At 55.4% G+C, this 13,741-nt stretch overlaps 1 protein-coding gene across 2 annotated transcripts in view; it reads right to left on the bottom strand.

Annotated features, from left to right (window-relative positions):
- AGAP3 (ArfGAP with GTPase domain, ankyrin repeat and PH domain 3) overlaps positions 1-13,741 on the bottom strand; it is a 244,918-nt gene that overhangs the window by 26,761 nt on the left and 204,416 nt on the right. Inside the window, exon 12 of one of the 2 annotated variants that reach the window (XM_074946654.1) lies at positions 11,380-11,544. The exons of the other annotated variant lie outside the window; for it this stretch is intronic. Within the exon in view, the coding sequence (XP_074802755.1) occupies positions 11,380-11,544 (165 nt within the window). The remainder of the gene's footprint in view (positions 1-11,379; positions 11,545-13,741) is intronic. 2 annotated transcript variants of the gene reach the window in all.

Raw genomic sequence — 13,741 nt, 5'->3', positions numbered from 1 at the left:
CTGTCCACTTGCGGGCATATCCCTGCATCCGGTTGACCAGTTGTAGGTAGGTGACCTCAGGCGTTTTACGCTGACTCCGGAACCTTCTCCGGTACATCTCGGGGGTCAGCCCAAACTCACGGAGCAGGGCCTGTTTGAACAGTTCATAGTCCCCTGCCTCTGCCCCTGTCATCCGGCTGTAGACCTCCACGGCTTTGGGGTCCAGTAAGGGGGTGAGGAACTGGAGCCTGTCTGCAGGGTCAACCCTGTGCAGCTCGCAGGCATTCTCAAAGGCCGTCAGGAAGCTATCTATGTCCTCCCCCTCCTTCCGCTGGGCCAGGAAGCACTTATCAAAGCTCCTTGCAGTCTTGGGTCCCCCGGCACTCACCGCAGCCGGGGCCCCACTGCTCCTCAGCCTGGCCAGCTCCAGTTCATGCTGTCTTTGTTTCTCCTTCTCCTGCTGCTCATGTTGACGTTGTTTCTCCTTCTCCTCCTGCTCATGTTGACGTTGTTTCTCCTCATGTTGACGTTGTTTTTCATGATCCTCCAGCTCCCTCATTTTCCTCTCCCTCTCCCATTCCAGCCGCATCCGCTCCAGGGATGGGGAGCTCCGCTGGGAGGATCCCCTGCTGGCTGCCGGGGTCAGGATGCCCTCGGTATTCGCTGGGCTTCCCACAACCCCTCCCCCAGGCATAGGTAGGAAGGGTCTCGGGGTGTCCTGGGCAGCAGTCTGACCCCTCCCAGCCTGGTCAGGCCCCAGGGCCCACGCTGCGTCCGCCGGGCGGCTTCCCTCAGGGACAGGGATCGGGTCATCCAAGCGATCCCTCTCCTCCAACTGGGCAATCAGCTGTTGTTTGGTGGACCTCCCGACGCGCAGCCCCCTCTGCCTGCACAGCTCCACCAGGTCGCTCTTAAGGCGTTTAGCGTACATCTCCCGGCTGGCCACTCGCAGGCCGGGCAGCTGTCCACGGTTTCCAGGAAAAGCCCCTAGTGTGCCAGTCCTTCTTGAGGTCACCACCTCTTTGCCAGGGTCGAGCTGCAGACTCCTCCGCCCCTGGGACCGCTCGCTGCAATCCCCCGGGGGACCCTGTTACTGCAAAAGTCCTTCTCTCTGGTCACACACTCCCAGGGGTTAACCGCCCCCTGAAACCGTCTCTCTCTGAATCTTCAGCACGCCTGGTCCCCGTCAATCCCCCTTCGTTTTACTGTTCCCCAGTCACTTACTGCAGGAAGCGCCGTTCACGGGGTGCAGTAGATCCCACCTCTGCCACCAGTTGTCACGGAGTGTGGGGGAGTCCAGGCCCTGCACCCCTCTTCCTGGGATTCACTGAGACTCTCAGCCAGCCAGTAAAACAGAAGGTTTATTGGACAACAGGAACACAGTCCAAAACAGAGCTTGTGGGTACACCCAGGACCCCTCAGTCAAGTCCTTCTGGGGGAGCAGGGAGCTTAGACCCCAGCCCTGGGGTTCCCTGTGTTCCTCCACCCAGCCCCAAACTGAAACTAAACCCACCGAGCAGGTTCCCTGCTGCAGCCTCCGTCCACATTCCTGGGCAGAGGTGTCACCTCCCCCTCCCGCTCCTGGCTCAGGTGACAGGCTCTCAGGTCTCCCGTCCCCAGGGCACATTCCCAGGTCAACACTCCCCCCTCCCTGCTGCGTCACATCGTCACACCCAGGCACACAGAGGAGCTGCTGTACTTGGCGCAGGCCCGAGACACACACAAGCTGGTTCAAGAGTCACTGGGCCTGGTCTACTCAGAATGCTGCACCAGTGTAACTAATGGTGCCATGTTAACCGGGTTAGCTAACGCAGCACTGCTGGGTGCAGGGGAGACGGGACCTGTTAGGGCAGCCTGCCCTGGTATCTAAGCGGAGACAAGCAGCTCAGTCACTTCCCTCCCTGCAGGACTCTGGCAGGTAGCTCTGCTCCTGGTGACCTGCTGCTCAGTGTGTTCCAGCATCGACCCTCTTGCCCCGTGGTCTCGGACAGCGCCTCCCCATAGGTAGCAGGTCCGGAGTAGGCATCTCCCAACATCCGCCGTGGTGGAGGCGGATGCAAAGGAGTCATTTAGCTGCTTTGCAATGTCCTTAGCCTCCCTAACTCTGTCCTCCCTGTAGTGACCGCGCCGGTTCTCTTGCAGGTGCTTCCTTCTGATTCTCCCGGACACCAAGAGCCCTGGACATCCCTGTGCAGTGGAGTCCCTGCGGCGCATGCAGGGAAGGGGACGGGACTGTGTGCCAGCTCTGCTCCTCAGCTCACCTGGAACCCTGGGGCTGGCTTGTGGGTTTGATCTCTGACAGGACCCTTCCCCATAGCTCCCCTTCCCCCCACCCCTTTGCACAGCTGTGCCCAGTTGTGAGGCTGGTGCACAGATGGTGGGATGCAGGAAATGGAAGGCTGCTCTCCCGTCGTAACAGTGACAATACCCCACTGCTCTCTGGCTCTGGGCAGGGGTCAGAGACTCTAGTGCCGGCCCAGAAAATTACCAGGAAAGTGGAACTGACGTGATAGGCCAAGGAGCATGCCCTCTCCCCGGTCCGCCTTGTCTGTTCTGGTCTCCCCTTTGGCTGGGTTACAGAGCATGAGTGAGGTTCTGTCTGTCCCACCAGAACCCACTGGGTGGCCAGTGCGCCCCGGTGCGAGCGGCGGGGAGCTCCCTGCCGAGCAGACACGCACTCAGCAGCTCCTTCAGACACACAATTAGCTCTGGAGCTGAGATCTCCACCCCCTCCGTGTCACCGAGAATTGGCAGCGACTCGTTCCCTATTTGTATCAATCTCAGGGTTACTTTGCATGAAATGAGTGGATTGCTCGGGGTGGCAGCAGGCAGAGGCGGCTCCGTCGTGTGGAACGTGAGCAGAGAGGCCGCCACACCCCTCTGGGAGCTCCTGGACCAGTGTGGGGCGCGATGCGACCTGGCCCCCGCCCTGAGCAGCAGCATGCGCCAAGCACAGCCCCTGCCAGCCTCTGCAAGTGGGCTGAAAACCCGGGCACGAGCCAACGGCCAGCAAGCCTGAGGACAGGCAGGCAAATAGCAGGCCTAGCCTGTGCCGGGGCCCATGAGCCCACCTGAGCCCTGGCTTCACAGGGGCACATACATCATCACAAAGGCACCTGGCTGGGGGGTGGGGTAGATTCCACCCCAGCCCACCACCCACCTCTGCATGTCTGTGAATTCCGGTACTGCCTGATCACCAGCCTACTAAGGAGAGCACGTGTGTGCAAGGACGTGCAAAGAGATGTTACAAAGGTGAGCGGCTCGCCCACACACGGGGTAGGAGCCCTGCAGTGTTGGGATGGGTGGCTCCCCCATGTCTTGGGAGACCCTGAGGGGTCGGTGTGGGCAGCACCCTCATGTCTGGGGGGACCCTGTTGTATCGGGGTGGGCGGCTCCCCCATGGTCAGGGGGACCCAGAGGTAACAGGGTGGGCGGTTCCCCCATGCCTGGGGAGACACCTGCAGTATTGGGGTGGGTGGCTCCCCCATTTCTTGGGGGACCCTGAGGAGTCAGGGTGGGTGGCTCCCCCATGCCCAGGGAGACACCTGCGGTATCGGGGTGGGCGGCTCCCCTAAGGTCAGAGGGACCCTGAGGTATCAGGTTGGGTGGCTCCTCCATGCCCGGGGGGATCCTGCAGGCAAACGTCCAGGGGGACCCTCTGGCAAATGAAGTGAAGAGAAGGACGCGGGTGGTGGTGGTCGGGGACTCTCTCCTCAGGGGGACTGAGTCATCTATCTGCCGCCCCAACCGGGAAAACCGAGAAGTCTGCTGCTTGCCAGGAGCTAAGATTCGCGATGTGACGGAGAGACTGCCGAGACTCATCAAGCCCTCAGATCGCTACCCCTTCCTGCTTCTCCACGTGGGCACCAATGATACTGCCAAGAATGACCTTGAGCGGATCACCGCAGACTACGTGTCTCTGGGAAGAAGGATAAAGGAGTTTGAGGCGCAAATGGTGTTTTCGTCCATCCTCCTCGTAGAAGGAAAAGGCCTGGGTAGAGACCGTCGAATCGTGGAAGTCAACGAATGGCTACGCAGGTGGTGTCGGAGAGAAGGCTTTGGGTTCTTTGACCATGGGATGGTGTTCCAAGAAGGAGGAGTGCTAGGCAGAGACGGGCTCCACCTAACGAAGAGAGGGAAGAGCATCTTCGCAAGCAGGCTGGCTAACCTAGTGAGGGGGGCTTTAAACTAGGTTCACCGGGGGAAGGAGACCAAAGCCCTGAGGTAAGTGGGGAAGTGGGATACCGGGAGGAAGCATGAGCAGGAGCGCGTGAGAGGGCAGGGCTCCTGCCTCATACTGAGAAAGAGGGACGATCAGCGAGTTATCTCAAGTGCCTATACACAAATGCAAGAAGCCTGGGAAACAGGCAGGGAGAACTGGAAGTCCTGGCAAAGTCAAGGAATTATGATGTGATTGGAATAACAGAGACTTGGTGGGATATCTCACATGACTGGAGTACTGTCATGGATGGATATAAACTGTTCAGGAAGGACAGGCAGGGCAGAAAAGGTGGGGGAGTTGCACTGTATGTAAGGGGGCAGTATGACTGCTCAGAGCTCCGGTATGAAACTGCAGAAAAACCTGAGAGTCTCTGGATTAAGTTTAGAAGTGTGAGCAACAAGGGTGATGTTGTGGTGGGAGTCTAATATAGACCACCGGACCAGGGGAATGAGGTGGATGAGCCTTTCTTCCGGCAACTGGCAGAAGTTACTAGATCACATGCCCTGGTTCTCATGGGAGACTTCAATCACCATGACATCTGCTGGGACAGCAATACAGCGGTGCACAGACAATCCAGGAAGTTTTTGGAAAATGTAGGGGACAATTTCCTGGTGCAAGTGCTGGAGGAACCAACTAGGGGCAGAGCTCTTCTTGACCTGCTGCTCACAAACCGGGAAGAATTAGTAGGGGAAGCAAAAGTGGATGGGAACCTGGGAGGCAGTGACCATGAGATGGTCGAGTTCAGGATCCTGACACAGGGAAGAAAGGAGAGCAGCAGAATACGGACCCTGGACTTCAGAATAGCAGACTTTGACTCCCTCAGGGAACTGATGGGCAAGATCCCCTGGGAGAATAACATGAGGGGGAAAGGAGTCCAGGAGAGCTGGCTTTATTTTAAAGAATCCTTATTGAGGTTACAGGGACAAACCATCCCGATGTGTAGAAAGAATAGTAAATATGGCAGGCGACCAGCTTGGCTTAACAGTGAAATCCTTGCTGATCTTAAACACAAAAAAGAAACTTACAAGAAGTGGAAGATTGGACAAATGACCAGGGATGAGTATAAAAATATTGCTTGGGCATGCAGGAGTGAAATCAGGAAGGCCAAATCACATCTGGAGTTGCAGCTAGCAAGAGATGTTAAGAGTAACAAGAAGGGTTTCTTCAGGTATGTTGGCAACAAGAAGAAACTCAAGGAAAGTGTGGGCCCCTTACTGAAGGAGGGAGGCAACCTAGTGACAGGGGATGTGGAAAAAGCTAATGTACTCTATGCTTTTTTTGCCTCTGTCTTCACGAACAAGGTCAGCTCCCAGACTGCTGCACTGGGCAGCACAGCATGGGGAGGAGGTGACCAGCCCTCTGTGGAGAAAGAAGTGGTTCGGGACTATTTAGAAAAGCTGGATGAGCACAAGTCCATGGGGCCGGATGTGCTGCATCCGAGAGTGATAAAGGAGTTGGCGGATGTGATTGCAGAGCCATTGGCCATTATCTTTGAAAACTGATGGCGATCGGGGGAGGTCCCGGATGACTGGAAAAAGGCTAATGTAGTGCCCATCTTTAAAAAAGGGAAGGAGGATGATCCTGGGAACTACACGCCAGTCAGCCTCACCTCAATCCCCGGAAATATCATGGAGCAGGTCCTCAAGGAATCAATTCTGAAGCACTTAGAGGAGAGGAAAGTGATCAGGAACAGTCAGCATGGATTCACCAAGGCCAAGTCATGCCTGACTAATCTAATCTTCTATGATGAGATACCTGGCTCTGTGGATGAAGGGAAAGCAGTGGACGTGTTGTTCCTTGACTTTAGCAAAGCTTTTGACATGGTCTCCCACAGTATTCTTGCCAGCAAGTTAAAGAAGTATGGGCTGGATGAATGGACTATAAGGTGGATAGAAAGCTGGCTAGATTGTCGGGCTCAACGGGTAGTGATCAATGGCTCCATGTCTAGTTGGCAGCCGGTATCAAGTGGAGTGCCCCAAGGGTTGGTCCTGGGGCCGGTTTTGTTCAATATCTTCATAAATGATCTGGAAGATGGTGTGGATTGCACACTCAGCAAGTTCGCAGATGACACTAAACTGGGAGGAGAGGGAGATACACTGGGGGGTAGGGATAGGATACCGAGGGCCCTAGACAAATTATAGGATTGGGCCAAAAGAAATCTGATGAGGTTCAACAAGGACAAGTGCAGAGTCCTGCACTTAGGACGGAAGAATCCAATGCACCGCTACAGACTAGGGACCGAATGTCTCGGCAGCAGTTCTGCAGAAAAGGACCTCGGGGTTACAGTGGATGAGAAGCTGGATATGAGTCAACAGTGTGCCCTTGTTGGCAAGAAGGCCAATGGCATTTTGGGCTGTATATGCAGGGGCATTGCCAGCAGATCGAGGGATGTGATCGTTCCCCTCTATTCGAGATTGGTGAGGCCTCATCTGGAGTACTGTGTCCAGTTTTGGGCCCCACACTACAAGAAGGATGTGGAAAAATTGCAGAAAGTCCAGCGGAGGGCCACAAAAATGATTAGGGGACTGGAACACATGATTTATGAGGAGAGGCTGAGGGAACTGGGATTGTTTTGTCTGCGGAAGAGAAGAGTGACGGGGGATTTGATAGCTGCTTCTAACTACCTGAAAGGGGGTTCCAAAGAGGATGGATCTAGACTGTTCTCAGTGGTACCAGATGACAGAACATAGAGTAATGGTCTGAAGTTGTAGTGGGGGAGGTTTTATGTTGGATATTATGAAAAACTTTTTCACTAGGAGGGTGGTGAAACACTGGAATGTGTTACCTAGGGAGGTGGTGGACTCTCCTTCCTTAGAAGTTTTTAAGCTCAGGCTTGACAAAGCCCTGGCTGGGATGATTTAATTGGGGATCGTTCCTGCTTTGAGCAGTGGGTTGGACTAGATGACCTCCTGAGGTCCCTTCCAACCCCGATATTCTATGATTCTATGATTCTAAGTGTAAAAATACAATTAGTCAGGCAAAAAAAGAATTTGAAGAACAGCTAGCAAAAGACTCAAAAAGTAATAGCAAGAAGTACATCAGAAGCAGGAAGCTTGCTAAACAACCAGTGGGGCCACTGGACATTCGAGATGCTAAAGGAGCACTCAAGGACGATAACATCATTGCAGAGAAACCAAATGAATTCTCTACATCGGTCTTCATGGCTGAGGATGTGAGGGAGAGTCCCAAACCTGGGCCATTCTTTTTAGGTGACAGATCTGAGGGACTGTCCCAGATTGCGGTGTCATTAGAGGAGGTTTTGGAACAAATTGATAAACTAAACAGTAATAAGTCAGGAGGGCCAGATGGTATTCACCCATTCACTCAAATGTGAAATTGCAGGACTACTAACTGTAGTCTGTAACCTATCATTTAAATCAACCTCTGTACCAAGTGACTGGAGAAGAGCTAATGTGACGCCAATTTTTAAAAAGGGCTCCAGAGGTGACCCCGGCAATTACAGGCCAGTAAGCCTGACTTCAGTTCTGGGCAAACTGGTTGAAACTATAGAAAAGAACAAAATTGTCAGACACACAGATGAACGTAATTTGTTGGGGGAAGTATCAACATGGTTTTTGTAAAGGGAAATCATGCCTCACCAATCTACTAGAATTCTTTGAGGAAGTCAACAAGCATGTGGACAAGGGGGATCCAGTGGATATAGTGTACTTAGATTTTCAGAAAGCCTTTGACAAGGTCCCTCACCAAAGGCTCTTAAGCAAAGTAAGCAGTCATGGGATAAGAGGGAAGGTCCTCTCCTGGATCGGTAACTGGTTAAAAGGTAGGAAACAAAGGGTAGGAATAAATGATCAGTTTTCAGAATGGAGAGAGGTAAATAGTGGTGTCCCCAGGGGTCTGTACTGGGACCAGTCCTATTCAACATATTCATAAACGATCTGGAAAATGGGGTGAACAGTGAGGTGGCAAAATTTTCAAAGAATACAAAACTATTCAAGATAGTTAAATCCCAGGCAGACTGTGAAGAGCTACAAAAGGTTCTCTCAAAACTGCGTGATGGGGCAACAAAATGGCAGATGAAATTCAATGCTGATAAATGCAAAGTAATGCACATTGGAATACATAATCCCAGCTATACGTATAAAATGATGGGGTCTAAATTAGCTGTTAGAACTCGAGAAAGAGAGCTTGGAGTCACTGTGGATAGTTCTCTGAAAACATCCACTCACTGTGCAGCGGCAGTCAAAAAAGTGAACAGAATGCTGGGAATCATTAAGAAAGGGATAGATAATGAGACAGAAAATATCATCTTGACTCTATATAAATCCAGGGTACGCCCACACCTTGAATACTGTGTGCAGATGTGGTCGCCCCATCTCAAAAAATATATATTGGAATTGGAAAAGGTTCAGAAAAGGGCAACAAAAATGATGAGGGGTCTGTAGCGTCTGCCGTATGAGGAGAGATTAATAAGACTGGGACTGTTCAGCTTGGAAAAGGGACGACTGAGGGGCGATAGGATAGAGGTCTATAAAATCATGACTGGTGTGGAGAAAGTGAATAGGGAAGTGTTATTTACTCCTTCTCATAACACAAGAACTAGGGTTCACCCAATGAAATTAATAGGCAGACGGTTTAAAAAGAACTAAAGGAAGTATTTCTTCACACAATGCACAGTCAACCTATGGAACTCCTTACCAGAGGATGTTGTGAAGACCAAGACCATAACAGGGTTCAAAAAAGAACTAGATAAGTTCATGGAGGATAGGTCCATCAATGGCTATTAGCCAGGATGGGCAGGGAGGGTGTCCCTAGCCTCTGTTTGCCAGAAGCTGGGAATGAGTGACAGGGAATGGATCACTTGATGATTACCTGTTCTGTTCATTCCCTCTGGGCACTGGAACAGAATACTGGGCTAGATGGACCTTTGGTCTGACTCAGATGGCCCATTCTTATGTTTTTACCGGGGCAAGCATGGGGAGACCCTGACAGTATTGGAATGGGCGGCTTCCCCATATTGGGGAGACACCTGCTATATCAAGGGGTCAGGTGCCCTATGCCCGGGGGGACCCTGTGGTATTGGGGGGAGCAGCTCCCTGTGCCCGGGGAGTCACCTGCAGTATCGGGGCGGGCTGCTCCCTCATGTTTGGGGAGACACCTGTGGTATTGGGGTGAGTGGCTCCCTCGTGTCCAGGGGGACCCCACGGTATCAGGGTGAGCAGATCCCCCATGTGCAGGGGGGACCCTACGGTTTGGGGTGGGTGGCACTCCCATATACAGGGGGACACCTACGGTATCAGGGTGGGTGGCGCCCCCATGTACGGGGGGGACCCTGCGGTATTGGGGTGGGCGGCTCCCCCATGTGCAGGGGGACCCTGCAGTATCGGGAGTCAGCTCCCCCACATTCAGGGAGAACCTACGGTAACAGGGTGGGTGGCTCCCCATGTCCAGGGAAACCCTGAAGTACTGGGGCAAACCTGCAGTATCAAGGGGTCGGCTCCCCCATGTCCAGGGAACCATGTGGTGTCAGGATGGGTGGCTCCCCCAGGTACAGGGGGGACCCTGAAGTATCGGGGTGGGTGGCTACCCCATGTTGGGGAGACACCTAGAGTATCGAGGGTTCAGCTCCCCTATGCCCACGGGAACCCTGTGATATTGGGGGGAGCAGCTCCCCCAGGTACAGGGGGAACCCTGTGGTATTGAGGTGGGCGGCTCCCTGTGCCCAGGGAGACACCTGCAGTATCAGGGTGGGCTGCTCCCCCATGTCCAGGGGGACCCTGTGGTATTGGGGTGAGTGGTTCCCCCACGTACGGGGGGACTCTGTGGTATTGAGGGGCAGCTCCCCTATGTCCGGGGGGATTCTGCGATTTTGGGGGGCAGCTCCCCTATGTCCAGGGGGACACCTGCGGTATTGGGGTGGGTGGCTCCCTCATGTCGGGGGGGACCCTGTGGTATCGGGGTGAGCAGCACCTCCATGTACGGGAGAGACCCTGCGGTCTCGGGGGGCAGCTTCCCCATGCCCGGGGAGACACCTGTGGTGTCACGGTGAGCGGCTCCCCCATGTGCAGGGGAACCTGCGGTATCGGGGGCAGCTCCCCCTTACAGGACAGGGCAGGGCACGGAGGGGCTCCACGTGGGGCAGGGCCCTGTGCGGCCGCGGGTGTGGTGGCCAGCCTGGCTCTGGCTGGCTGGCTGCTCTGGAGGGAGAGGAGCGTGGGAGCTGGCCCTGCCCTGCTCACTGTCCGACGGGGGAGCGCGAGCACATTCATGCTCAGAGCTGCGCCCCTCCGCTCCCGTCGCCGGCGCTGCCCCATCAGCGGCAGCAGTCTGATTAATTCGCTTCCAGCAGGGAGCTGATGGGGCCAGTGATGGAGCCGCGGCACCAGGCGCGCTGAAATTGATAGTTTTTCACAGTTACAAATGAGGAGCCTCCTCAGCTGCAAATGGCGCCCGCACAGTCGGACTCCGGTAATGATCATAAAGAGGCTCTCTTTAAACTGCGAAAGCCCCTGGGACTGAGCGGGGGGGCGGCTGCCGCGCTAATGAGAACGGCGAGGGGGCGAACAGGCATGGAAATGGCTCCTCCACTCCTGATGTGCATTTAACGGCTTTTTTAGTGCGGCGGCCGCGCCAGGAACGAAGGAGTGATGGATGCAGCACAAAGGCATTTATTTTCCAATTCGGCAAAGTGGCTACGTTGGGAAATGTGTGAATTATTTTAATTCACTCAACTGTCCTGAACCCTCGGGGCGGGGGGAGGGCAGTACACAGCCAGTGTGTGTGAGAAACAGGGCTTCCTCCGACTCACTTTGCTCTCCCAAACCGGGGGGAGGCAGGGGTCTGGGGGGCAGGGAGGAGAGGGGGGCAGGGAGGAGAGACGAAACGCAGGAAGAACGGAGCGGCCTTCACTCCACCGCTGGCTTCGCGTGGGGTGGGCAGAGCGGGGCGGGGGCATCCCCAGCAGAGGCAGCAAGCCTGGCTGAGTGAGGGCCCGGCTCGGCGGCAGTCTCCGTGCCCTTGTCTCCCCAGCGCGGACAGGTCACCGGCCCCAGTGCAGCGCCCAGCTCCCCACAGGGTCTGTGCGGGGCTCCTGAGAGCACTGGCAGGGCGCTCGGTGCCATGTGCCGGCAGGGCACAGCTCCTGCGGGCGGCCCGCACGCCCCTCCTGCCCGCAGTGGCGGAGCAATGCGGGGCACGGAGAGGGAGCGCAGGGTACTCACGAGGGTTGGGGCAGCTGCTGGGGATCACCACCGCCTCGCTCCACTGGTCTGCGCTGGAGACGGAGTAGGAGCGCTGGTGCATGCCGTCTGGCTTCGAGCAGAAGCCCACCAAGTTGATGGAGCGTTCGGAGTGCAGGGAGGTGCTGCTGGTCGAGTGGGGGGCACCTGCAAGACAGGCACAAGCTCACACCAGGCTGTCCCCAAAGGCACAGAAAAGCGGGTCAGATGCCCATTCGCCAGCTGGGCCCCACAACATGTCCCAGCCGAGCCCCACGACACGTCCCCCCCCCAGCCAACGCGTCCCAGCCGGGCCCCACGACACGTTTCCCCCGCCCAAGCCAACGCGTCCCAGTCGGGCCCTGGAGCCGGAGCCTGTCGAGCTCTCGGAGGGGCTGAGAACAGCTGAGCCTTGCGGGTGGTGCCATCCTGGGTTCAGCAGTCACTGGGCTCCAAAAGACCAGAGCTCCTGGGAGACGAGGCACCTCCCAGTCGCTGCCCGACATTTTCCCATTTTCAGGGGTGTCCCTCGAAAGCATCTCTCTGTCACCACCAGAATTTGGTCCAATAAAAGATATCCCCTCCCCCACCTCATTTCTAATTCTCAGAAGGGTCAGTAAGTAGCAGCAGACAGTTCTTGGGCCAGGAAAACCAGACGGGGTGGCACGAACGCACCTCTGGGGCCCATAATTTAAGAAGAATGTTGATAAACTTCAGAGGGCTCAGAGAAGAGCCACGAGAATGATTAAAGCAGGGTTCTCAAACTTCACTGCACCGTGACCCCCTTCTGACAACAAAAATTACTACAGGACCCCAGGATGAGGGACCAAAGCCTGAGCCCACCCAAGCCCCGCTGCCCAGAGGGGGGGCCAAAGCCGAAGCCCAATGGCTTCAACCCCAGTCAAGGAGACCTGTAACCTGAACCCCACGGCCCTGGGGCTTGGGCTTTGGCCCTGGGCTGTGGGGCTCGGGCTTTGGCTTTGGCCCTGGGCCCCAGCAAGACTAATCCCAGCTCTCGCGACCCCATTAAAACGGGGTCCCGATCCCATTAAAACAGGGTCCCAACCCACAGTTTGAGAACCGCCGGATTAAAGCACTGGAAAACCTGCCTCATAGTAAGAGACTCCAGATGCTCACAGATTCATAGACTCTAGGGCCAGAAGGAACCATTGTGATCATCTACTCTAAACTTCTCAAGAGCACAGGCCCTAGAACTGTCCTAAATTAAACTCAATCTAGCTTAACAAAGACTCAACAAATTCTGCATCTTGGCAGGGAGTCAGACTAGACCAGTGTTTCTCAGCCTTTCTGACACCAGGGACTGGCTTGCTGCCTTCCTACGTGTCAGGGAGAACTCAGGGACCGGCACTGGTCCACGGACCGGTCATCGAGAAACAGTGGACTAGATGACCTTTGCGGTCCCTTCTAACCCTGTGGTTCTCTGACTCCATGAAAGAGAAGGCTAGGGGTGAGCTAATCACCGTCTATAAGTACCTACACGGGGAACAAATATTTCTTCAGTCTAGCAGACAAAGGTCTAACACGATCCAGTGGCTGGAAGCTGAAGCTAGACAAATTCAGAGTGGAAATAAGGGGCAAGTTTTAACTGTGAATCATTAACTACTGAACCCTCTTCCCAAGGGCTGTGGTGGAGTCTCCATCCCTGGCAATGTTCACATCAAGCTGGGATGTATTTCTACACGACGTCCTCTCGTCCAAACAGGAATTCAGGCAGGGAAGTCCTGCTGGTGTTGTGGAGGAGGGCAGACGACCTGATCAGAGTGGCTCCTTCTGGCTTTATAATCGAGGAGAGCACATGCGGAGTCTCTGGTCCTCGAGAGACAGCCGCTGCCAGGAGAGTGCCAAGTGCTGCCCCGCCTCCAGGACCAGGGGGTGGAGAATCGGTACGTTTTCGCTGCACCAGAACACCCACGGCTGTCCCAGGTCGGCTGACGGGCTTGCGGGGCTATGAAACTGCAGTTTAGGCATTCGGGCTCAGGGACCCTGCGAGGGAGGAGGGTCCCAGAGCCTGGGCTCCAGCCCGAGCCCAAACATCTACACTGCCATTTTATAGCCCTGCCGCGCCAGCTGACATGGGCCAGTGGCGGGTGTTTCACTGCAATGCAGACATACCCTGAGAGGCTGCCCCCTGGCCAGGGCAGGCAGGAAGGGGGAGCCTTTGGGGGCAGCAGAAGTGCCTGTTCTTATGCTTCTTCTCTTCTCAATGAGCCCTGAGCCCCCCCAAGACCTGGGAACCAAACCCTGACCTGCGAGCCCCATCTGCTCCCGAGGCCAAGGCTCAATACACACATCCTCTGCTTGAGCCCTACTAGCTGTTCTGTGTCCCTCACTCAAGGCCCTGTGC

The sequence above is a fragment of the Natator depressus genome, chromosome 2, assembly GCF_965152275.1.
Source record: "Natator depressus isolate rNatDep1 chromosome 2, rNatDep2.hap1, whole genome shotgun sequence".
Lineage (NCBI taxonomy): Eukaryota > Metazoa > Chordata > Testudines > Cheloniidae > Natator > Natator depressus.
The sequence above is the reverse complement of the archived record's forward strand: the minus strand, read 5'-3'. Positions and strand labels throughout refer to the sequence as shown.